The sequence below is a fragment of the Mustela nigripes genome, chromosome 4 (assembly GCF_022355385.1).
Source record: "Mustela nigripes isolate SB6536 chromosome 4, MUSNIG.SB6536, whole genome shotgun sequence".
Classification (NCBI taxonomy): Eukaryota; Metazoa; Chordata; class Mammalia; order Carnivora; family Mustelidae; genus Mustela; species Mustela nigripes.
In genome coordinates, this window is record NC_081560.1 from 136,027,716 (window position 1) to 136,052,426 (window position 24,711).

Consider the following 24,711-nt stretch of genomic DNA (forward strand, 5'->3'; position numbering starts at 1 on the left):
AAGAATGCCCCCTTTGTACCAGCACAATCTCTGGAGATCCACGGGCCTCCCTGTGCTGAAAGCCCCGATTGTCGCTGGGAGCATGGGGCTGGGCTGCCCACCCTCCCACCCCCACCCCTTCCCGCTGTGGGGCCTTTTGTGCTCCTGGATTTCAGCACAACAGCCTGACTGTTGATCCAGAAGGCCCAGTGTGACCGGGAGAAGGCGATGTGCCAGCGCCCCTCCCGGTGGGGAGCGTCCCCGCCCGAGGCGGCAACTGGGCCTTGTCGTTCAGCACCGAGCCCTGCCGCATGAAGAGTGGCCCACTGGGGAAGTCAGGAGAGCTGATTTCCAGTCCCGGCCAGGCCCCTAACCAGCCTGCCATGCCCTGGGAGAATCAGGCCCCCTCTCTGGGCCTCAGTTTCCTTATCCATGACACAAGAGTTTGGATAGCTGAGAAGAGCAGAGAGGGGGTCTGGAGGACAGTCTCAGCTCGGGCTGGTCTTTGGGCAGTGGAAAGGGCGCCAGGCGGGGGCCCGGGCCAGCCAAGTCCCAGCTGGGTGTGGCTGCTTCCCCAGGCAGAGCCCCATCTCTTGGGGCCTGAGCTCTCTGATCTGTATAGGAAAGGGGGTGAATCATTCCTGCTCAGACATGGCAAAGGGACCCAGGCATCAGATGGGCGCCGGGGTCCGGAGAGGGTGTGTGGGCAGGAAGGTAGTGCAGGTGGGGTGGGGGCTACTTGGGCTTGTGAGCACTCTCTTCTAGTCCTGAGTTCTGGGAGCTCTTGGGTTGGACCTTGAGGGGGTCGGGGGTTGTCTGTTTCTTTCATAATGTCTCCATCGAAATAGACCATCGACTTTCTGAATGACAACATTCGAAGAGGAATCGAGAACTACTATGACGATCTGGACTTCAAAAACATCATGGACTTCGTTCAGAAGAAGGTGGGCCAGATGCTCTGGGTCAGATATGCACCTGCCATGCCCTTTGCCCCCAGCTCGGGACCTCACTCAGGAGGGCAGGGGATAGGGAGCAGTGGCTTATCCATTCCCAAAGCAGGGCCTGGCCACGTTGGGAGGTAATGGCGGGGGCATGGATGGGCACCAAGGGTGGGGCTTGACCTTCTCAACCAGTCCTCTGTCCACGTGCCTGGCCCAGAAGTCCTTACGCTCCCTGCCTCCCTTTAATCACATACATATCCCCCCCACCATCAAAATAAATAAATATATAAATAATAAGGTCCACTCTAACTACAAGCTACCTTGCATGGTCCCAGGGTATACTTCTCCAGTGGCCTAAGATCCTCCTTCCTTGAGGGGACGGAGAAAGACCTCCAAGCTGCCCAGTTCAGAGACCTTTCTGCTGAGTCCCTTCAGTGATGGGGAGCTTACTCCCTGCACATCAGGGACAACCCTGAGCTAGAGAGCACTCTTCCCTGATTCCACTTCCCCCTGCACTGGGGAACAGAACATGACTTCCCCTTTTCCTCCATAACACTTCTTTCGGTGCAATGATCATCTTTTGGGGACATTGTCCCTCCCCCAAGAACCCCTGCATCTGTGACGTTATAATAATAGCAGTGGCAGACTGGCATTGCCCTTGATGGCTTCTGCATATCAGTCTCACTCAGGGTCTCATCAGAAGCAGGGGCTGGGTACCTGCCCCTAGACTGTGGTGAGCACTGCCGCCATGATCTCCTAGGCAATACTCAGCCCTGGTGGCGCTTCCTGGGACACAGTCTAGGGGGCTGCAGTGGGCCTGGTTCCTGGGCCTCGTCCCCAGGGGGAACCACATCTCCCCATGCCCATGGCCACCCGCAGTGGCCACTCCCTTGGCTCAGGCCTTCGCTGTAGTCACAACAGGTGCAGCTGCTGGGAAGCCCCGTTCTGCCAAGGGTGTGTCAGCCAGCTCCAGCCGCTGGATGAAGTGTGATGTTTTTATTGGAACCAGTGTTCCCCTGGCTTGGGGATTTCATTTCTCCCAGGGTGGGATGGGGGGGGCGGTGACTCATGCTCGGTGCCAGGCCCCAGGCTGCGTGCTTCACGTCAGGATGCGTCAGTATCTTCAGCTCAGCTGTGCAAGGCCGGCAGGGCTCTTCCTGCTTGGTAGATGAGAATCTGAGGCCCCTAGAGGCTGGTCAACTTGCCCAAAGTCACACAGCTAAGAATGGGAGGATGAATATTTGATCTCTGGTCTCTTGACTCTTGAACGCAAAGCAAATGCCCTTTGAACCGCAATTTGGGGAGGAACTGCTAGGTCCTAAGAACGGACAGCCAGAGGGCACTGTGGGGACAAGGGTGTCTTGTCTGGTTTGTGTTTCTCTGGGACCTGTGACCCTGTCACTCCCCTAGCTAACCTGCCATGACTCCCTATCACTCTGAATGCAATCCCGGCTCCCTACTTATCCTGGCTGACTAGGCTCCGTGTGGTATGGCTAGGGCCAGCCTCTCTACCTCATCCCTCCCCTCTTGCTCACCCTGCTCCCAACACATGAGCCTCTGCATGCTACTTACCCCCCTACAGCTCAGCCCGCATGTGCAGGGCCCATGCACTGTTGACTGGCTTTTTCCTGCTGTTCCAGTTTCAGATGAAATGTCATCTCTTCAGAGGGGCCTCTCCTGACCTCCCAACGCACAGCCGCCCCCCAGCTCCCCTCTCCTCCTTTCCCATGCCCCTGGCGCATGGCACTACCACTGACCTTTCCATGTAGTGGTTACTCCGTCTCCCCAACGGAGCCTGTCCCCGACGGCCGTGTCACTTTGGCTCACCCTTGTCACTCCAGTGCCCACCATCATGCCTGGCGCCCATCAGCCCCTCAGTGGAGTCACCACTTCCCAGGGTGCTGGCACCAGTGCAGGGGGAGAAGCTAAGCTAAGGGGAAAATGAGGGCCTCCTTGCCACCCCTTCAGTCTCGAGCCCGTGGCAGGACGTGAAGTGTGTGTTCTCCTGTGCTAAGAGCTGACGGGTGGCTGTGACATAGGGGCCTCAGGGCTATGGGCATCCATAGAATCCTAGTCTCTGGGACCTTCAAGGGTTGAGCAGGTGTCATGGGACATGAAAATGGGGATGTCAAGGGAGGACTTTCCCTCCAATATCTAGTCCCCCTTGCCCAGTAAATCTTCGAGAGGCTGCCCAGCCTTGGCTTGCATGCCTCTCCAGTGATGGGGTGCTCCCTACCTCTCGGGCAGCTGGCTGACAACTACCGCCTCCGGTTCCCCCCCTTCCCAGGTGACCCGATCAGAAACTGCAGGGTCTCCTGGTGGGTCCCCTTCCTGGTGTGCGCCCAGGGCCTCGGCGGCGACGGCAGCCCCTTTCCCTGCTTGCTTTCCCCTCAGTTCAAGTGCTGTGGCGGGGAAGACTACCGGGATTGGAGCAAAAACCAGTACCATGACTGCAACGCCCCGGGACCCCTGGCCTGCGGGGTTCCCTACACCTGCTGCGTCAGAAACACGGTACCCACCCCCACCCGTCAGATACTTCTCTCCCTTTAGGAACGGGGGCGGGCAGGAGGCAGTGGTCATTGCCAAGGCGTCCAGAGTCTCCAGGGCCATGGGAAGGGGAACATCTGGGGGTGGGGGCGGGGAAGGTCATCTTTGCTAGCCGTAATCATTACTAGCTATTGAACATTTGCCATGTGCAGGTCTGTTTTAGGCTCTCTAGGCGTGGGAACTCACTTAGCTCCTTCCACAGCATCGTGGGGTCGATCCTTTTTTTTTTTATCCACTGCACAGATGAAGAAGTTGGGACACCAAAGCTTTAGGTGCCTGCCCGGCCCAGGATTGGCGGGGCTGGAATGAGATACAGGCTGCCATCGTGGGAGATGTGCTCCAGACCCTTACGTGGAGGCGGGGAGATGGGTCCCCACCAGGGAGGCCTCGCGGGGCGGCGGGCTCCTCAGCCCTCTCTGGGAGGCACCTGGGAAGGGGTGTGAGATGTTATGCCAGCCACAACCCCTCCCCAGCTGGAACCCCCCGCTCAGTGCTGTCACCTCCACGGCCACTTGGGAGCCTGGTCCTCTGTAGTCACCACTTACAAAGGACGGGCATCGTCGGTCCTCTGTGTTTAACTTACGTCTATTGAAACCGCCTGGTTTCTGGACTGGAATGAGGTGGCAAGCTTCGCAATTACTCATGCCCTGAACAGTCATGGAAAATTTCTTTTTGAACATCTCTACCATTCTGTGCCCACTCCTGGATTCTGTAAACCAAGCAGCTGCCAGTGAGGGTGGGGGGACCCCCCGCATGAGTCAGGGAGCCAGGGCCAAGTGCCCCAGCCCTAAAAAAGCCTGGGCCTGGAGGGAAGGTTTGTTTGGGAATTTTAGCTGCCATTTTAGGGTAACTTTCTGGGAAGGAGGGTATGCTGGTGAAGGACCCAGCCTTTTCAGAGAAGCCCATGGGGGGTGATTCTGAACTTCATCACCTTCATCACATAGGGCAGACATAGGGCAGTGACACCTGAATGCCCAAGGCAAGCTGTCCAGATCAAGCCCTATGTATATTCATTCATTCAATGGATGTTTGTTGAGGACCTACTATGCGCCATGTGATTCTAGGCTCTGGGGGTGCAGGAAATACATGGAGGACCTTCTGCCTGCATGGAACTGATGTTCTAGTCAGGAAGACTGAGGAAATCAAGCAATAAGGGACAGATAGGATGCTTGAAGGTAGTAAAGGCTAAGGAGAAAAAGCAGGGGTGTGGAAGACTGCAACTTCAGACACTGAGAACGTAGGTTCTCAGTAAAACCCTGAAGGAAGTAAAGGGAGAGGCCAGATATATCTGGAGGATGGGCATTCCTGGCAAAGAGAACAGCAAGTGCAAAGGCCCTGAGGTGGGAATTGCCCTGGTGTGTTGCAGAAACAGCATAGCTTCAGCTGGAGCAGAAAAGTAGCAAATTAAGTCAGGGAGGACCCAAGTATCCTGAAGGCATGGTCAGGACTTTGGTATTCCCGCGAGTGCCTGGGAGTCAAATGAAGGACTTTGGTAGCTGAGTGGCAGATCTGACTGAGGCCTTACCTCAGGGTCACTCTGACAGCTGTGAAGGGCAGAGGTAGACATGGGGAGTCTGGTTAGGAGCTGGCACAGTGGTCCATGTCAGGTCAGACTGTCAGGGAAGTAGATCCTGAGATCCTGGGGCAAGCAGGGTTTGTAGGAGGAATCAACCAGCTGGGTATCCAGTGTGGCTCCAGTCTGGGTCCCACAGCCTGAGAACCAGGGGAACGGATGGTGTATTTACTGTCCAAAGGCTAGCAGGCTCAAGAGCCAGGAAGGACCAGTGCTTCAGCTTAGGTCTGCAGCTAGTCAGGCAGGAAGAACTCCCTGTTACTTGGGGGAGGGGCAGAAGAATTCCCTGTTACCTGGCCTTCAACTGATTGGTCAAAGCCCACCATTATAGGGAGAGTAATCTGCCTTACTCAGTTTACTGATTTAATGTTAATCTCATTGAAAGGCATCCTCACAGAAACACCCAGAATAATGTTTGACCAAGAATCTGGGCACCCCAAGGCCCAGCTAAGTTGACACCTAAAACAACAACCACATGTGACAATCACCACAAGGGACTGACAGCTAAGGCTCCTCCCAATTGTGCTTTCACATTTTGGGGGATTCTGGGAAGCTCCTCCCAGTGTCTCCCACACCAGAGGCTTAGTGGAGGTGGAAAAACTTGGTTCGATTCTGGCTTTGTTTTAAATACAAGCCAACAGGATTTGCAGATGGATCAGATGTAGGAGGCGGGGGAAAGAGAGAAATCAAGGGGAACACCAGGTTTTGGCCCAAGCCACAAGAAAAGACGGGGCTGCCATTGCCTGAGAGGGGACAGCAGGGAGGCAGGTCTACGGAGCCTCTGTGATTTTCCAGCAGGGAGGTCAAAAAGGCACTTGGATATAGGGGGCTGGAGTTTGGGGGAGAAGTCCAGGCCGGGAGTATAAGCACGGATTCCCCCTGCAGAGAAGTGGACCGTGAAGCTGGCGTCTGGATGGGACCATGAGGTGGGTTATCTCTGGTTCTCTCAAAATCCCACCATCATTTTGTCTAAATAGAAAAGAGGATGTTTCCTGCCTTCATAGAATGTGTGTACAAACGTATTTACTGTCCACTATTTCAGTTAGCCACAGATCTGAATGAACACACAGGAAATACATAGGAGAACAAAAACGAAATTAAAAAAAATCAGAAGCTAGAGTCTTGTGCTTGGTGGTTTAGAGCTTCCTGGCAGTCAGAGGAAAAAGGGAGATGTGCTCTGACCATTCAACAGAAGAAGGCAAACCAGTCCCTCCAGGAAAGTCACCCTTACACTCTAGCTCTCAGCTTTAAAGGGAATGTCTTCTACCTGGCTTCCCACAGAGGATTTGAAGCAACGGAGTTCACACAGGGTTATGAAACTTGTTTACACTGACTGATGTCCCCAAGACTTGGTATGGAAGGCAGTTTGCTGCTCCACTAAACAGTCTCTGACAGCTTGCCCCTGAACTCTTGTGTCCAATTTGTAGAGCTCTCCACTCGCTCATTTTTGGTAACCCTTTGGGGGCCTGTCCCTCCAGGGCTCTCTCTTCCCCTTCCCACTCACTTCCCAGACCTCCGATAGCCCAGCTCATCAGCCCTGGGCCAGAGCGAGAGGAAGCACGCATGAAGAGCCCTCATGAACTTTGCTGTGTCCATCTTTGGGCTGCTCAGGAGTCCTCTTCTTGACCTTGACCCTGTGCCAGATGGATGAGACCGCAGAGCAGCCTCAGAGCAGAGCTGCTGTCGGGGCCTGGGAAGCTTCAGCAGAGACTCTGGAGAGTTCGGTTCTGGGCACATCCAGGCAGACTTTACCTTTGGAAAGACCATGGATGCCTCTTATCACCCTCCTTGGAGGGGGCTCTCCTGGCAGGGGAGGTGATTTCGGAGGAGGGGTCTGGGCCTGAGGACAGGGACCCTGCCTCGAGGGCTGGGAAGCACAGTGCCATGTGGTTACTCCTCTACCCATATCGTCTACGTACTTACTATGCTCATTGGGAGTCTCCCTTTCTAGAATGTAAGTTCTGTGAAGGCAAAGACTTTCCTTGGTTCTCATACATTCCCAACACCTAAGAACAGGGATTGGTACATAACGGGTGCCCAATTAATATTTGTTCAGTCGATGAATGGAAGAGCAGACACGTAGGGTAGAAAACACAGTTCCCGTCATTCTGTTATGCACCTGCTTCCCGGGCCTGACCCTCTCCATGGGCATTGCACGCAGCACCTAGAGGAACCACAAAACCTGAGCAGTGTTAAGTGGACCCTGGGTGGATTTGGGTCTGAGGGCACCTGGGGTACAGTCTAGGCGGAGGGAGGTTATTTTGCCTGTAGACCAGGTCCTGGGAAAAGGGGAGACAACAGTCCTTCGCAGTAAGCACGATGTAAGTGGCAGCTAATACCCATTTCTGTTTCAGACAGAAGTGGTCAACACCATGTGCGGCTACAAAACCATTGACAAGGAGGTAATGTCTTTGCAGTCTCTTTCCTTGAGAAAAGTTGCTCTTCCTGTCCCATCCCCAGAGGGATGCGTAGGGTCCCTGGGCAGGGGGGTGGGGGGCGGGCTCCTGGCTTGGAGTCCGGGACTGCCAGGGTTTTCCACCTGTGCCCAGACACAGAAGGACTCAGGGAGCCAAGAACCCCCCAGCTGGGAGAGCCTGCCTGGCTGTGTTTGCTGAGCACCTACTGTGGCCTGCCTGTGGGAGGTCACCGAGGCCTTGCCCATACTGTCACCCTACCCTGCATCCCCGTGTGCCCAGTCCTGCCCAGCCCAGCCTGCCTTAGCCCAGCACCCCGCTGGTGGTGCTGAGAAGGGAACTAAAAATCACGACGACTTGAGATGCCTGTGACTAGTGGTTCTCGAAGTGAGGTCCCCAAAACAGCAGTGACATTAGCCCGGGGAACTTGTTAGGCATACGTGTTTAGAAACGCAGGTGCTTCTGACCCCTATTTCTGTTGGAGAGTCGTGGACTAGCAGAGGTTCTCAAGCCAACAGACCCAAAGGCCAGATTTTATAATAATCATCTGGTAATGCCCTAGTTAATTATCTCGAAATTCACAGATAACATAATCTGCCTACACACCTAATTTCAGAACAAGTGACAGATCTGACATAAAAGGAGAAATAGAACAATTTGCGATCAGATAGCATATTGCACATGGAAATGCTCAGGCATTAGATACAACGGAGCACACCACAAAGCAGGGAAGGGTTTGCCCCACAGGGGCAGCTGGCACGTGGGAGGGGGAGCCATGCTGGTAAGGCCAACACCAGGGGCATTATTTTTGCCGAGGACCGAGGACCGGATCTTTAAAATGGCAGACAATTCTTGATAAAATTCCAAACCCAATATAATAATTCTTGAATGTATATTCTTTAGTAGTATTTCTGCAAAATTACATACAGTGTATATACGTGTGTGTGCTGTGTATCTGCACGCGGCAAAACCACGCAGAAAACACTTCGGTGTTTATGAGTCCCTGGAGTTGTCCTTTCGGCTCAGGTAATTCTGGATGGGTTTTCAGCCGTCTGGATGCCCCGGCCGACTTCTGAGAGGCAGGGGGGCAGGGCAGTTGTTTGTGGAGTCTGATTGTCCTTAGCTCCGCATCCCCCAAGTCCCCAAACCCAGCTGCCGTGCCAGCCACAAGTGCCACCATCATGTCCTCAGTACTCTCTAGGGGACGCTATCGCCACGGAGACCCAGTGGTCTGGAGCCATCTGCTCCTACTGCGTGTGAGAAACCGAGGCTCAGACAGGTTGAGGGACTTGTGTGGACGAGGAGCGAGCCCCGGGGCTGGGGCTAGGGCTCTGCCAGGCGAGCGGGTCAGCCAGGCTCCTCCTCCCCGAGCAGCGGCTCAGCGTGCAGGACGTCATCTACGTGCGGGGCTGCACCAACGCTGTGCTCATCTGGTTCATGGACAACTACACCATCATGGCGGGCCTCCTGCTGGGCATCCTGCTCCCCCAGGTGGGCTGCCCCCCCCCGCCCTGCCCCGCCCCTGTCCCGCCGGGGGTGGGAGCTGGAAGTGGAATGGTGGGCAAGGTGTCGGTTCAGAGAGGGCGACGAAGGCTCTCCTACCATCGGTCTGGGCTGGAGGGCCAGAAGGAGAGCACCAATGACAAGAGTTTGCTTATAAAGCTCTTCCAAGGGCTTCGTAGGCACCACCGTCTTCAATCCAGTGAGGTAGGTACTATTATCATGCCCATTTTGCAGAGGAGGAAACTGAGGCTTAGCAAGGTTAAGTGACTTAATGAATGGCAGAGCCGGGGTGGAGACAGGAGTCCCAGAATGGTGGGGCCTCTGCTGATGGGGTACAGGGAGGGTCTCTGGGATTTCCTGGGAGGGTAGAGAAGGGCCCGGGCTGGGGGCTGCCAGAGCCACCCAGATCCCCAGCAGGGTCTCACCCGCCCTGCCCTTGTTCCTCAGTTCCTGGGGGTGCTGCTGACATTCCTGTACATCACCCGGGTGGAGGACATCATCATGGAGCACTCTGTCACCGACGGACTTCTGGGGCCAGGCGCCAAGCCCAGCGTGGAGGCGGCAGGCACGGGGTGCTGCATGTGCTACCCCAATTAGCGCCCCTGTCTGGACGGTGCCGGGACCGCACCGCTCCGGCCTCTGCGCAGCGGCTGGAAGGGACTGTGGATATTCTCCCTATATTGGCATTGGCCGGAACCACGGCTGTGTTGGCTCTGGTGGCCTGTTCAGGCCTCCCACGGCCACTGCCTCTCTGGGGGAGTGGAGCCCCTCCCCAGCTCTGAGGTCCTGTGCCTGCCCACCCTCCTTGGCGTGGGGATCAAGGGCACCTCTTCTCCAGGCCAGGCCGCTGGGGAAGGGGGTGCTCACTGCTCAGCTCAGGGCCTGTTTCATTTCTGGCAATGCCATGGCCTGTGGTGTTTATGCCCCTTTGAGGGTAATTTTGTAGTAATGCATAAGCGAGGACGGAAGAGACCATATGTGCTGTGTAGGGAAGGGTGTGTGTGTGGCCCCTTCAGGCCCCTGGAGTCCCTCAGCCACACCCCAGAGGCCAAGTTGGGCCCATCTCACAGCCTCCCAGGGACCTTGAGCCCTCCCCAAGACTGCTGCTTTGCTGACCCTGTTTTCTACCTGATTTTTGTAACATTCATTTTGTATACAGTTAACAGGAGTTTCTGACTAATCAAAGCTGGGTGGTTCGCCACACACCCCACTCTTGCCTCTCCAAGTCAGTTTATTAATCAAGCAATAAAGACATGATTTTTTATTATGGTGTTTCATTTATGCTGTTTGGGTCAGGAGAGGGTGGGGAAGTCCTCCACTTGGGCTGGGAAACCCCTCATTGGTGCGAGAATTGAAGGGGGCACCCAGGGACCAAGATCTGGGATGGCTTGGGACCCTGCGGCCCAGGGGGGTGGGCAGCTGGCTGGAGGCTGCCTGCTCCGGGTTTGGAATGGCCTCTCCCATTCTCAGTGTTGCTTTTGACAGCCTGTCCTTCCTGCCAGGGATTCACCTGTGGGAAATCTCTGGAGGGGGCAAAAACAGCCACACCTATTTTACACACTGGGAAACTGAGGCAAAGCCACCAATGTTAAGAGGCTCCTCTTCTGGGAAGTGGGGCTGATGGGAACTAGGAAAGTCAGGGGTGTGGGAAGGAGCTGTGCCTGCAAACCCACCCACAGCTTTGGAACCTGAGAGGCTCTCTCTCTGACAGCACACAGTGTTGGGGGTGGGGTAGTTCTTGGTTCTGGGGAATAGGTGGAAGAATTCACAATGCCCAACAAAGCTTGGTGCCCATCGCCCCCTGCTGGATATGGCGGGACCTGCATAGGTCTGCCCACCCAAGCTTTCCTGCCCCAAGACTTCCGGTCCCAGATTTCCTGGGAGGTTCTTAGTAGTCAGAACAATAGAAATAAACAGCAGGAGCCCCCAGACATGAAGAACTCGTCTGAGGGTATTAGGGAGCTGCCCATCACTCCCAGAAACTAAGTGGTCAGATGTTTGGTTGGTGGTGTGTAGGGACCTGAGTTGTCTGATGGGTGTGGGAAAGGACAGGAGAGGGGTTTGTCAAAGCACAGATTGACAACAGCAAACACATCCACGAGCGATCTCTGTGCTGGGAGCTCGTGTAGACATCTCACCGGCTCCTTTGAGTCTGTTATCACTCAGACTCAGTAACAGTGCGGTTATCACTCTCATTATGTCCATTTTATTGATGGAGAGACTGAGGCATGTTAAGGGACTTGCCCGAAGCACCTGGATGGCCGGTGACAAAGCCATGATGGGAACCCAGGTGGACTCTCCCTGGTGTTCGGTCCCTCTGTTCTATTGCCTCTGTCACCCTGTGCGGACACAGGTGTGCCACTGGGTGTGCAAAGCCCCGATGGTTGCTAGTGCAGCTGTCCCTGTACACGGTAGCCCCTGCAGTTGTTCCTGGAACCTCCTCCTGGTCCCCATTTTGACCTATCCACACAAGGCCAGGTTGCACTCTGCATCTAGCTGGTGGCCTCCCAGCTGTCTGGCTCTGGCTAATTCTCTGAGGATTCTCTCTGGGCAGAGTGGGGAGGCAGTTGCCTTTGGGGTGACAAGATGGCAGAGGCACTGAATAACTTTGGGACTGCCCTGAGTGTGTTTATCTGAAGTCATGTGACCCTGGAACCCAAACACCACTGGTCACCTTGTCCTCCCTCTTTCCTCCACCTTGTGCAGATACCCCCCTACCCAACACAGCCGCCAATGTGGGGCAGGGGTCATGGATGTGTGGCCACAGATGGTTGAGCTCCATCCGACAATTTGCTCTTTTTCTTCCAAACCTCAGCCACTTACCTCTGCAGAAAGCAAAAGGGGACACGCAGAGAGGAATTTTTCCATGCTGTGGTTGGGATGCTTCTATTGCACTTTCAGTGCTCATGGCCAACACCATCCTCCTGACCCCTCATCTCACAAGAATGGAAGACTGACCTTCCAGACGAATCCTTTTCCCTTACCTCGGTGCCTACAGAAAATGGCCACATTGTTGCAGCCCACAACAGTCCTGGAACTGGTGGAGATGTGTAGGCTTTAATTTCAGACTTTTTTGTTGTTATATAACTAGAAGAAAAACAAAACAATCAACTGCATTTGGGAAGACTGGCTTTGAATAAAAATTCCAAGTATGATATTCCCCAGACTTATTTTCTTAACAGTTTATTGAGGTGTACTCAACAGAAAATAAATCACACTTGGTTAAAGCGACAAACACAGCATGAAGGAAACCATCACCACAATCAAGATAATGAACGTGGCCATCACACTAAAAACATTTCCTCTTGCCCCCTGGGGATGCCTTCTTTATAGCCTTCCCCACCACACCCCTGAGGCAATCATGGGTCTGCTTTCCGTTTCTGTACAGTATTCTGTATAACATTTTATATCGGTGGATTTATACAGTGTGGGGTTTCTTCCACACGACATCATTATTTTGAGGTTTGCTCACTTTGGAGCACGTATCCATGGTACATTCCTTTTATCGCTCATCGATAGTCCATTGAATGGGCGTGCCATAGTTTATTTAACTATTCACCTACTGATGGGCATCTGTGTTGCTTTCATGGTTTTGTTGTTGTTATTACAGATAAAGCTGCTGGGAACATTCAGGTACATGTCTTCATATAGACATACCCTTTCATTTCTCTTGGGTCAATATCTGGGAGTAGACTAGCCAAATCGTTCAGTTTACAAGAAACTGCCAAAATATTTTCCCAAGCGGTTGCATGATTTTCTATCTCCACCAGCCATGCTGGAGTCCCAGTTCCTCCATGTCTCGGCCAGTATTTGGTGTGAGTGCGTGATGATACCTCCTGGTGGTTTTAGTTGGCATTTCCTCAATAATTGACCATGTTGAATATCTTTTCATGGGTGTATTTGCCATCCACTAATTTCTTTGAAGTATCTGTTCAAATCTTTCTTTCAAAATTGTATTGTTAGTTTTCTTATTGAGGTTTGAGAATTCTTTCTCTAGTCTAGATACAAGTTCTTTAGCAGATAGATGATTTGCACGTATTTTCTCCCCATCTATGGCTTATCTTTGAATTCTCTGAACAGTGTTTTTCAAAAAGCAGAAGTTTTCAACTCGAGGAAATCCAATTTATCATTTTTTTTCTTTTGTGCATTGTGTTTTTGGTATCACATCTAAGAAATCTTTTTTTTAAAAAGATTTTATTTATTTATTTGATAGACAGAAATCACAAGTAGGCAGAGAGGCAGGCAGAGAGAGAGGGGGAGGAAGCAGGCTCCCCACTGAGCAGAGAGCCCAATGCAGGGCTCCATCCCAGAACCCTGGGATCATGACCCTAGCCGAAGACAGAAGCCTCAACCTACTGAGCCACTCAGGTGACCCTCACATCTAAGAAATCTTTGCCAAACACGGGGTCACAAAGATTTTCTCTTATATTTTCTTTTAGAGGTTTTGTAATTATGTAAAACACTTCCATTTTGGTCAATGACCCATTTTTTAGTTAAATTTTTATATGGTGTGAGGTATGGATCAAAATTCATTTATTTGGTAGATGAATATCCATGTGTGGAGAGACAGTCCTTTCTCTACCAACTTGCCTTTGCTGAAAGTCAGCTGTCCACAGATGTTTAAGTTTGTTCTGGATTCTCTAGTCTGTTTCATTCACGGCTGAATAGAAAGTGTGGGAATAGATGTCCTTATCTTACTCCTGATCTTACGGTCAAAGTGTTGAGTCCTTCATTATTAAATATAACATTAGATGTGGGTTTTTCATGGATCCTCTTGATCCGATTGAGGAAGCTCTGTTGTATTTCTAGTTTCCTGAGACTTTTTTTTTTTTTTAAATCAAGAATGGATATTGGACTTTGTTAAATGCTTTTTCTGCATCTTTTAAAAATTTCTTAACATGGTGAATTACATCAATTTATTTTCAAATGTTAAATTAACCTTGCATTCCTCAAGTAATTTCTACTCACTTTTTAATTGTTGGGTTTGATTGGCTAGCATTTTGTTTAAGATTTTTGCATCAATGTTCAGGAGGGATGCTGGGCTGTAATTTGCTTGTAATGTCTTTGTCTGGTTTTGGAATCAAAGGAATGCTGGTTTCATAGAATTCGCAGGAAAATATTCTTTCCTTTTCAATTTTCTGGGAGATTTTTGTAGAGTTGGTGTTATTTCTTTCTTAAAAGTTTGATGGGAATGAAGTTACTTGGACTTGGAGCCTTCTTTGTAGGAAGATTTTACACAATAATTTCAATTTCTTGGGGTGTCTGGCTGGCTCAGTCTGCAGAGCAGGCCACTCTTCATCTTGAGGTTGTAAGTTTGAGCCCCATGTAGAGATTACTTAAAAATGAAATCTTCAAAAAGAATTTCAATTTCTTTAATGGATAACAGGCTATTTAGTTTTTTTTCTTTTCTTTCTTTTCTTCCTTCCTTTCTCTATTTCTCTCTTTCTCTTCCTTTCTCTCTTCCTTTCTCTCTCTCTCTCTCTCTCTCTCTTTCTTTCTTTCTTTCTAGAACTTGACAGTTTAGTCCTTCAAGGAATTTGTCCATTTCATCTAGGATATAAAATCCATTGGCATAACGTTTTTCAGAATTTTCCCTTATTACCCTTTTAACATCTGCAGAATACATACTGATCCCATTTTTCTTATTCCTGATATTGGTAAATTTGACATTTCTTTCTTTTTTCTAATGGGTTGGGCCAGGGATCTATCAATTTTATCAATCTTCTCAAAGAACCAGCTTGATCATTCTCATGAGTGTATAAACAAGCTATGCTATTCCTATCTGGAAACAAACAAGCAAACCTCTTGATCTCACTTCCGTTCATTCACCCCTCAATTTTTGCTCCTCCCTCCACCACAACCACTTGGAACGAGTGTCCATACTTTGTCCGACTCCTCGTCTTTCCTTCACCTTTTTTTTTTCAGCTGCGCTTATTAATTTCTTCATTCTATTAATAACTTCATTTTCCAACTGTACTGAAGTATAATTGATAAATAAAATTCTAACATGTTTAAAGTGTACCATGTGATGATTTGATTCACACTATGAAAGGATCCCCATCATTGAGTTAATTAACACATCCATCACCTCACTTACTATTTTTTTAAAATTGAGATATAACTGACATATAACATTATAATAGCATTATATCCATATATGTAGCAATACATAACATTATTTTCAGAGGTACAAGATGATGCGCTATTTGGATATATCACAAAATGATCAACTCAGTGAATCAAGTTAACATCCATCACAACACATAGTTAATTTCTTCTTGTAATGAGAACTTTTAAGATCTATTTTCTTAGCACCTTCCAAATACACAATATGGTATTATTAACTATGGTCTCTGTGCCATACCGTACATTGCCCAGGACTTACTTAACTGGAGTTTGTACCTTTTGATCCCTTTCACTCCTTTTACCCACTCCTGCCCTCACCTCTGCCCACCACCAATCTGTTCTCGGTTTCTATAAATTAGGGTTTTTTTTATATTCCACATATGATATCAGTAGTTGTCTTTCTCTGCTTTATTTCACTTAGCATAATGTCCTCAAGATCTGTCTATGTTTTTGCAAGTGGCAAGCTTTCCTTCTTTTTTAAAAAAAAAAATATTTTATTTAATTTTTTTAAAGTCATCTATACACCCAGCGTGGGGCTGGAACTCACAACCCCGAGATCAAGAGTCACATGCTCTTCAGAGGGAGCCAGGCGCCCCTCCTTTTTTTAAGGTTGATAATGTTTCATTGACTCTGTGTGTGTGTGTGTGTATACACATACAAACACACATAGCCCCCCACAATACATACATACATACTCACAAAACACACACACACGTGCACACACATAATACACACACACACGTGCGCGCCCGCATGCGCACACACATGCATTTACATACCTGTAGCTGTCCTTCTGCATCTCAGGGAATGACCACTCCATCTTTCTGGTTGCTTAGGCCAATGACCTTGGAGCCAGACTTGGCTGCTTTTGGAATCCACCCGACCTCTGCATTTGCTATTTCCTCTGCCTGGACGGCTCTGCCCTCAGATGTCTGCATGGCTGGCTCTCAGTTTCATCTGGTCAAATGTCGACTCCTTGGTGAGAGATCCTTGGCCACCCTTAATAAAATGGCTGTCTCCTTCCTTAATTCTCTGCCCCCATCACCTGGCTTTGTCTTTCTCCCAGCCCTTATCACTAGGGGCTGCTCTGTGCCTGTTGGTCTTGCTTATTTCCTGTCTCTGAGCAGAGTGAATGCTCTGTGAAGGTGGGAATGTTTGTATGTTTTGTTCACTGCTTGTCTGAGCTTGGGTTCTCCTGAAAGCTGAACCCAAGACCAGTGCCTCATACATTAATTTATTTGGGAGCAGGAGTGAGGAACAAGGGGAAAAAGAGACAAGGAAGAAGAGAAAGCTAATTCAAGAATGTGTTATTGCTTCCCACTGCAGTGGGGCTGATCACTCCCCTGAGACCCCATCAAAAGGCTTGGGAATGAACTCTCCCCACCCCAGGATGAAAGCAGGAAACATTTCTCCATCAGCTCCCAATAAGAGTGGTCCCCAAGGGGCCTAACTCCTCTGCACGTTAAATTGTGCATGCTTGAGTTCCAAACAGGCATTTCAGACCCTCGGCCCCAGAAGAGCCCCAGGGCAGACTGGAGGTAAGGCAGAGTCCTGAATGGAATGCAACAGAGAGGTGTCGGTCCCCACGGTATTCCTCCCAACCCAGCCCAGTGCCTGACACACAGTAGCAGCTCAGAGTGGCTGAATGAGGGGAAAGGATGAACCGGGGAGATACACTGCGCAAGGGGATAAACCCCCAGCAGCCTCTGCTCTCACGTTGTGCCAGCCTGAAGGAAACTGAGACCAGACTAGTAAATTGTATGCCAAGAGGATATGCCGGCAACCCCAGAGCCTGGCTCCTTCCAAGACCCTGCTCTGCCTACCATCCCTTGGGGCCTGGGAAGCGTCCATAAATAATATGGGATCGCTGGTTCTGGCACCGGCTCCTGGCTCCCCACATTCCGTGAGCCCCTAAAGGGAGCCAGATTTGCAGTCCTGAGAGCCCCAAAAAACAGAAGGCACAAGTCTTCCGGCGCGGCTGCATGTTGCCACTAGGTGGCGCCGCCGGCCGCGACTTGGAGCCAGGCACTCGAACTACCTCCATCCTGCCTCCCCTCAGAGCCCGGACGCACCGCCGCGGGAGGTCGCAGCGGCAGCTGCAGTGCGCTTCCCATGCCGTCGCAAGGACTGAGCTGCAGGGTGAAGGAGCCTAAAATACCATAACCAGCGCCTACTCTATGCCTGCATACAGTAGGCGCTCAATAAATAGTCGTTAAATGAGTGACCATTCTGTGAAGTTGGCATAGACGAGACTTTCCAACCCTACTTTATAGGCTTGGAAATTGAGGCCAGATGCCAACACTAGTAAGTGGTATCCTGTCCAGTCGACACAGCAATGAGGCGGGTGCTTCATTATTCCCGGTTTGCAGGTGAGGACACTAGGGCTTAGAGAGGCCAGTTTAGTGGAACAAAGGGAGGAGCTGGCGTTTGAATCGCTCTGTGTTCTGCTGCGTCTGAGCAAGGTCACCTGTTGGTTCCATTGTCCCCCTCCCAACCCCAAACAGGACTCCACAAGAAGGACGCCTCCCTTGCTCAGGCAGCACAGCCTGCAGCCTTCCAAGGGCAGCTTCTGCCTTTAGAGGACCACGGAAAGGCCTGGAATGAGTCTGGGGAGGGAGGCAGGGACTTAACTGTCAGAATGAGCCAGTGAAGACACTCCAGAGGGCAGTTCCTTTGTCTGGAAAAGAATTATAATTACTCCCACCTGGCCAGGTCTGTGGGGTGTGACAGGAGACTGTGTGTGTAGATTGTTAGAGGCCAGAGGGTGTCCCCTATTTTACTGATTCATTTTACTATTGGTGGTCTCCTCTGCTGGCAGACAGGGCTCAGCTCTGCACCACACAATGCCGTCTCCCCCATTGCTTAGCAAATGTTGCCTCGTGCACAGTGGGTGTTCACTGAGGGAATGGAAATGGCCAAGAGCGTGTGGCAACCATGCTTGGCAAGCCACCAGGACCCAGTGGGCCCCAGGACCTTCCATCTGTGAACCCCAGAAGGCCAAGGGCTGTCCACCTGGTCAAATATATGTCTCTCTTAGGGCTTCTCCCTCCTCTCCAGAGGGAACATCTAATGGTTTTCAGATGTGATGGCTCAGGGAGTAGTCATGCCAGATGTAAGGATGCTCTTTAACCCCCCCCCCTGGCCCCCGCTTCAGATGGCCACAGTGTCTCCTCTCACTCCCTGCAACTGTGTCCTTCCTCCGTCTCCAACTGTGTCCCTCCTCCTCATGGATGCCTCTCCCCTTTCCAATACATAATGAAAAGCCTGAGTGGCTACAAATAAAAACAGTATCTGTATCAACTTAAGAAACTGGGCCTGTGCTGGGGGCAGACCTTGTAGAAGCTTCTAGCAAGGACCCAGACTACGATGCCATTCATGAGGGGCTGGGCCGCCTGGATGGGGTTTTATGACTGGCTTTGCTGTCCTCCTGATGCTGACCTGGGGGATGCCGGGCAGTCTCCAGAACAGGACCTACAGCAGAGATCCCTTCCGACCCATTTGGACCTTGTGGCAGCAAACGTGGGTCTCAGAGCCAATTTCAATGGGAAGACCTGGCCAATCAGAGAGCGGGCAGTGGGAGCAGAAGACAGATCCCATCCAAAGGCTCACAGCTGACGTTGTCTGGAAGATTAGCGCAAGGTCTCACACCCGGAAGGGGAATCAGCATGTGGAGAATACTGGCTCGGGGCACGGCTGAGTACCACATAGCCCAACATTTCCCACCTTAGATCTGTGAGGAAGATTCCCTCAGAGTCTGAGGGTCCCATGTGGACGCTGGGACAGTCCACGCTTTTGACAAAGGATGGGAAAAGAACTTCATTGGAGGAAGAGTCCTCAAGAGAAATATATGGGGCCATGTAAAAAGGTGCAGCAACAAGGAAAGGAGGACCAGAGGGTTCGGGCTGGGTCGTATGATCACTGTCACTCTAGCATCTCACAAACACATAGCGGGTGCTCAATGAAGACGGCAAATGAGTACCTAACCCAGAGAATAATCTTCCTCAGCAATAGCTTTTACTGGCAAAATTAGAATATCTGTACTTCAGGCTCTGTAAGTTGCAAGAGAATACTGCTTCTATGAAGGAAGGGCAGTTCATGGTGAGAGACCATGATGAACAAAACTATGGCGACTGATTAAATTTGCACTGGATGCAATTGGGAGTCGAATGGAAAGTGTAAAATTCCAATGAAAGATACAAGGGACCAGATGGAGAAACATTTCCAGGATGCAAAGGAAAAGCCTAAGGACAGAGAAGTACCGAGAACAGACAAGGATGAGGGCCACGGGACGCTCACCTGAGAGACACACATTCTCTGCCTTCCACCAGACATGCGCACACGCGCACACATGCACACACATGCGCGCGCACACTCGGAGGGGCGGGAGAAGGGAATAAAGGAAACAGGCAATAAAGTTATAAAAGCAGTAAACTCTTGACTGAAAAGAGAGAATCCAGTAGAGCTGAAAATGTGTAAACCTTATGGCAATTCTTCCTAACTTTCCTCAATGCTTATAGAGAGAGTGATAATATTTATGAATTGCAGAATAAAGGGTAAAGGCACCCAGGTGCTGGGCTTCAGACACCAGAACCTCAACTGCCTGTGACACCCCCCTGGGTACTCGGGAGGGCAAGCCCTGGAGATGCTCACATAGGTGCCCTTGGAGTGGTTACAAGGGCTTACAACACTGTAATGCGAAAAATGGGGAAACTCTCAAGTGTTTACCAAAAGAGAGTGAGAAGACACCTGATGATCTGTTCCTGCAGTGGAATATTGCACAGCACTTAAAATTAAGGAACCAAAGCTCATGTATCAGAGCTCAGGAGGGCTTTATTCCATAGTCCAGTGTTAGGAGATTTAGTTATAGTGTGTCGATAGATCAATTTCAATACTGTTTCTAGAAGAGAAACTTCTTCCCCATGAATGACATAAGATGGTTGTAAACCTTTATGTGCTGTTCAGTAAGCAGAGTAAAGACTTCCAGAACTACAGAGCTGAAAAACAAGAACTGAAAAAAGCCCACTGTCGTGCTGGCGACCTAAATACAAAGTTTTCAGAATCTGACAACTCAGTAGACAAAACTATGCAAGGAAGCAGAGGATCTGAATAATTAAAATAACAAGATCATACCTAAATGCATCTTATATACATACATAAATGCAACTTGTATGTACCTATATATGCATCTGGCATTGTTTTGTCTCATGTAAAACTATATGAGACACTAACACAAATGTATTCTTTACTTGGTCACAAAGAATACATTTCAGAAAGTAGAGGTTTTATAGGCTATAATCACTTAATCTTAATTCATTGGCTTAATTCAATGATGAAAAGATTATTTTTATTTAAAAATTTTTTAAGATTTTTTTTTTTTTTTGAGTAATCTCCATACCCAACGTGGGGCTGGAGCTCATCACCCCAAGACCAAGACCAAGAGCTGCACGCTCTACTGACTCAGCCAGCCAGGTTGAGTTAGTTTAGCCCTTAGCTTTTTTTTTTTTTTTAATTTTTTAAAAAATTTAATTTATTTATTTGACAGACAGAGATCACAAGTCAGCAGAGAGAGAGGGGGAAGCAGGCTCCCCGCCGAGCTTTTAACTAGCTAAAATTCTAGTTGGTTACAGTATTAAGAAGGCGATACTACCTGCTGTAGCCTCCCTCCTTAATCTCAGGGGCGTCACACAATACAACTTTATTTCTTACTCATATAAAGATCCAAACAGACATTCCTCATTGGTGGGTGGCTGATTCCCACTGGTCTCGTGTTGCTTCCACCATCTGCAACAGATCATGGGGGCAGGAAAAGACTGTGGGAGCATATGCAAAGATAGTTTAAACCATTTTCAGTAATCACATTAGTTGTGGTAATAATAGGATTGCTCTTCTGATACTGTTGTGTACGCAGAGTGTGGTACCGCAAATCTTTATTCGCTATTCTAATCCTTCATTACTTTTTGGGAAGTAGGAATCCTGATATGGACCAAGGAGATACTGGTGTAATACAGGAGAGGTTAAATAACGACTCTGTAATGTTGGATTTGAATCGGAAGAGCCAGGATGAAACTGTTGAAAGTATTTCATTTTAAAATATTTATATATTTTGGGGGCACCTTGGTGGCTCATTTGGTTGAGTCGCTCAGGTCATGACTCCGGGGTCCTGGGATTGAGCCCCACCTCAGGCTCCCTGCTCAGAGGAGATCCTGCTTTTCTCTCTCTTCCTCTGCCCTCTGCTCTGTCTCCTTGTGCTCTCTCTCTATTTCTCTGTCAATTAAATAAATAAAACCTTTAAAAAATTTTTATGTATTTTTAATTTACATTTCCTATCGCTGTCCACAGAAAACATCTAAAAACAATGACCAACTCAGCAGCAGTGAGTATTCCTAGGACCAGAATTACAATGCTTCCCACTTCCCCTGAAAGGAAATCAGGGTTTTTGAGAAACAGAAGATTCCTAGTTTGGGATAGGAAACATCTAAGATGAATCAGGAACATCTTGTTATACTAGATAGAGATAAGTTTATCAAACTGTTAAAGTTACATCAAAGGGACCCAGGAGCCAACTTAAAGAGGTCTCTACTGGCCAAAATGGGACAATTTGAGTTTCAATGATGACAATAATGATAATGGATTGAAATCAATCAGATATTTGACTCATGAGTTCATAATGATATTGAAAGGAAAAAACCCCCACAAAATTAATGTGTTTCTTTTGAAGGATGACAGAAAAGCAATTCTTTGTCTAAAAACCTGATAAATAAATGGAAATCATCAAGCATTTATACTGATTTTCTTATATGAATAGTACTATGGAGTAACCAAACAATAAATGAAAGGAACGATTGCTTTCTAAACTTATTATAGAATCTCTGGTGTGATTTAAGGGCTTCTACCTACCTCCTCCCCGCCGAAACATTTTCCCCGTTAGCCAACTCAGTGTCTGAAGTGCCTCCCTCAGAAACCAGCCCTGGATCCAAGGCCTCAGAGCTCTTAACGGGGGCTGGTTCCTGCTCCACAGGACCCATAGGCTTAGAGATACTCCAGAGAATAAGTCTTGACCTTATGTGGATATGGAGGACTGAGGTCGGTAAGGAAGATATGGGAGGCTCAGGGCTTCATGGTCACCAGTGATGGTGGGAGCGACCTTGAAACCAACCTCCACACCATTTTGGAAGAAGGGAACTCCAACTGGTTTGTTTGCCTCTAGCAGCAAGCCAGGCATCAGCTCTCCAACCAAACCCATATCAAGAATTGCCTTCCCCAGGGGGCCTGTCCTGATTGTGCCTTTCTCCTCCTTTGGCCTCTTGCCCTGTCTCTAAGAGCCTTATGGATTCTAGGGCAAGTGGCAATGAGCCAACTCCTTCAGCACTTACTGTGAGCCAGACAGAGTTCCTAGCCTATTACCTGCTTAACTCTGCTTTGGTTATTTTCTGCGGTGTCACAAACCATCTGAAAATATAGTGGCTTAATTATCCCTCAGAGTTCCATGGGATGCCTGGGTTCAGCTGGACAGTTCTTCTGCGTGTCTTCCTTGGAGTGTCTCATGCAGGTGCAATCAAGTAACAGCTGGGCCTGAGGTCATTTGGAGGCTCGACTGCAATTCTCGAATGTCGGCCTGGCTGGTCCTCGCTCCTTCTCCGTGTAGTCTCAGGCCTCCTACTCAATGACCTGTTCTGGTGGCTCCCCTTTCAACAGGAGAGCTAGACCTCTTCTGTGGCAACTCAAGGCCACGCCATCCAAGAGGGAAGGAGCACGAGCTGCTAGTCACCTTGAAGACGAGGCTCAGAACTGACATAGAAACATTCTTTCCATGTTCTGTTAGTCCCAGGCCAGCTCGGGTTCAATGTTGGAGGAGACTACCTAGAACCAGCTTTCATTGGCAGTTATCTTGGGAGACCAGCTACCAACAACTCATTCGATCCTCCAGCCATCCCTTTGAGATAATAGCTATTATTAGTCCCCCTCTACAGATGAGGAGACTGTGACGAAGAGGGAAAATAAATTGCCCAAGCCACAGTTAGCAAGCATCAGAGCTGGGATTTGCAATGAGGCATTCTGACTCCAGGTAACTTCCAACCAAGGTCATTGCCCAGAAAAGGAAGTCTTGGAAAGTTTCACTAGACCGCGGAGCAGGCATCTTCCAAGGGAACGAGTGGGATGGGCAAGGAAGAAACATTCCAGCACTGCAAACAGTGAGAAACACCAGGGCACATTCAGACTTCGCACGTGGCAGAGGACTAGGGTGTAAGGAAGAAGCGACAGTGTCCCAGTATAAAGCGGGGCTAGATCAGACCTTGGAATCTGCCTTTGAAGTTGGTGGGAAACACTGATGATGACTTTTGAAGCAGGAGGATGACAGGTCAGGTCTCTACTGTCTACCCCTCCAGCAGCTTCGAGGAGATGGACCAAGGCCAGCAAGGAGCCAGTTAGGGAGCATAGCAGTTTGCCAGGCTGACGTGATAAAACACCAAACACAGGGTGCCTTAGCGTGACTGATGTCTCACAGTTCCGGAGGCTAGAGGTCTGAGATCCAGGCATGGGCGGGCCAGGCTCCTTCCGCAGACATGAGGGGAGGATGTGTTCCCAGCCCCTCTCCCGGCTAGTAGCTGCTGGCCGGTGGCAGGAACTCTCATGTCCGTGCTTGTCCTGTTTATAGCGACACTAGTCATGCTGCATTAGGGGCCCACCCTGCTCCCGTATGACCTCGTCTTTGCTAATTACATCTACAGTGACCCCATTTCCAAATTAGGACATATTTTGGGGTACTTGGATTAGGACTTCAACATATGAGTGTTGGGCAGTCACCACCATCCTGCCCACCACAGGAAGCTCTGGCGATAGTCCCAGCATGATCACACCAAACGGTGAGATCTTGGGGAAGGACTGGTGGATGTCTGGATACATCCTGAGCCCTTTTCTCCTGCTATGTTTCCAGCCAGGAGCGCTGAGGGTGAGGAGTGAGCACCGTGTCCACCGTGTGTCCGGCCAAGGAAACATAGCTCCCACGTGGCTTCTGGACTGTCGAAAACTGCCAAGGGTAGTCATAGTGTCCTCCCTTCTGCCCCAGCACCTGCCCAGTGCCGTTTCCCCATCTGCCTGACAGATGCCCTAACTTCTTAGAACTTAGCGCATTTTCTCCCTCTGGGAAGCCTAGCCCCTCCCCTCGGTCCCGCCCCTTCCAAGTACCCACACTCTGGGGTGGGGGATACTCCGAAAATCAAGTATTTCCAATACCGGCCTGCGGGCTGTGGGTGGTGGTGACCTCGGGGACCTCAGACTCTAGACCCCCAAGCCCTGGCGGGAGAGGCTAGGCACACGGAGAGGGGTGGGGGCGCAGGGGGGAGGGGAAGCAGCCAGCTGCCAGACAGGGAGGCAGGGAGGCCGGACAGCTTCACAGCTCCTCCAGCCTTGCTGAATGGGGCCCGGCCCCTCCCTGGCGGTGGCCCCGAATAGATGACATTTTCATTGCAAACTAACAAGGGGAGAAATCCAATTACCTTACAAAGGGGCTCCCGAAGGGGCCTCCCAGCCTAGGGAGAGAAGGGGAGGGGGAGATCTCGGGAGAGGCAGGAGAGCCTCTGTGTGTGTGTGTGTGTGTGTGTGTGTGTGTGTGTGTGTGTGTGTGTGT

General features: G+C 50.0%; 1 protein-coding gene across 2 annotated transcripts in view; it reads left to right on the forward strand.

The window, feature by feature from the left end:
* The window catches only part of TSPAN15 (tetraspanin 15), a 48,945-nt gene extending 38,724 nt beyond the window's left edge, over nucleotides 1-10,221 (forward strand). The window contains exons 4-8 of one of the 2 annotated variants that reach the window (XM_059397614.1): nucleotides 828-923; nucleotides 3,315-3,431; nucleotides 7,399-7,442; nucleotides 8,829-8,945; nucleotides 9,405-9,508. In XM_059397614.1, the coding sequence (XP_059253597.1) occupies nucleotides 828-923; nucleotides 3,315-3,431; nucleotides 7,399-7,442; nucleotides 8,829-8,945; nucleotides 9,405-9,423 (393 nt within the window). In that variant the 3' untranslated portion in view covers nucleotides 9,424-9,508. Of the gene's footprint in view, nucleotides 1-827; nucleotides 924-3,314; nucleotides 3,432-7,394; nucleotides 7,443-8,828; nucleotides 8,946-9,404 lie in introns of both variants that reach the window. The other variant, XM_059397613.1, reaches the window with a different exon arrangement.
* The last annotated feature ends 14,490 nt before the right edge of the window (nucleotides 10,222-24,711 follow it).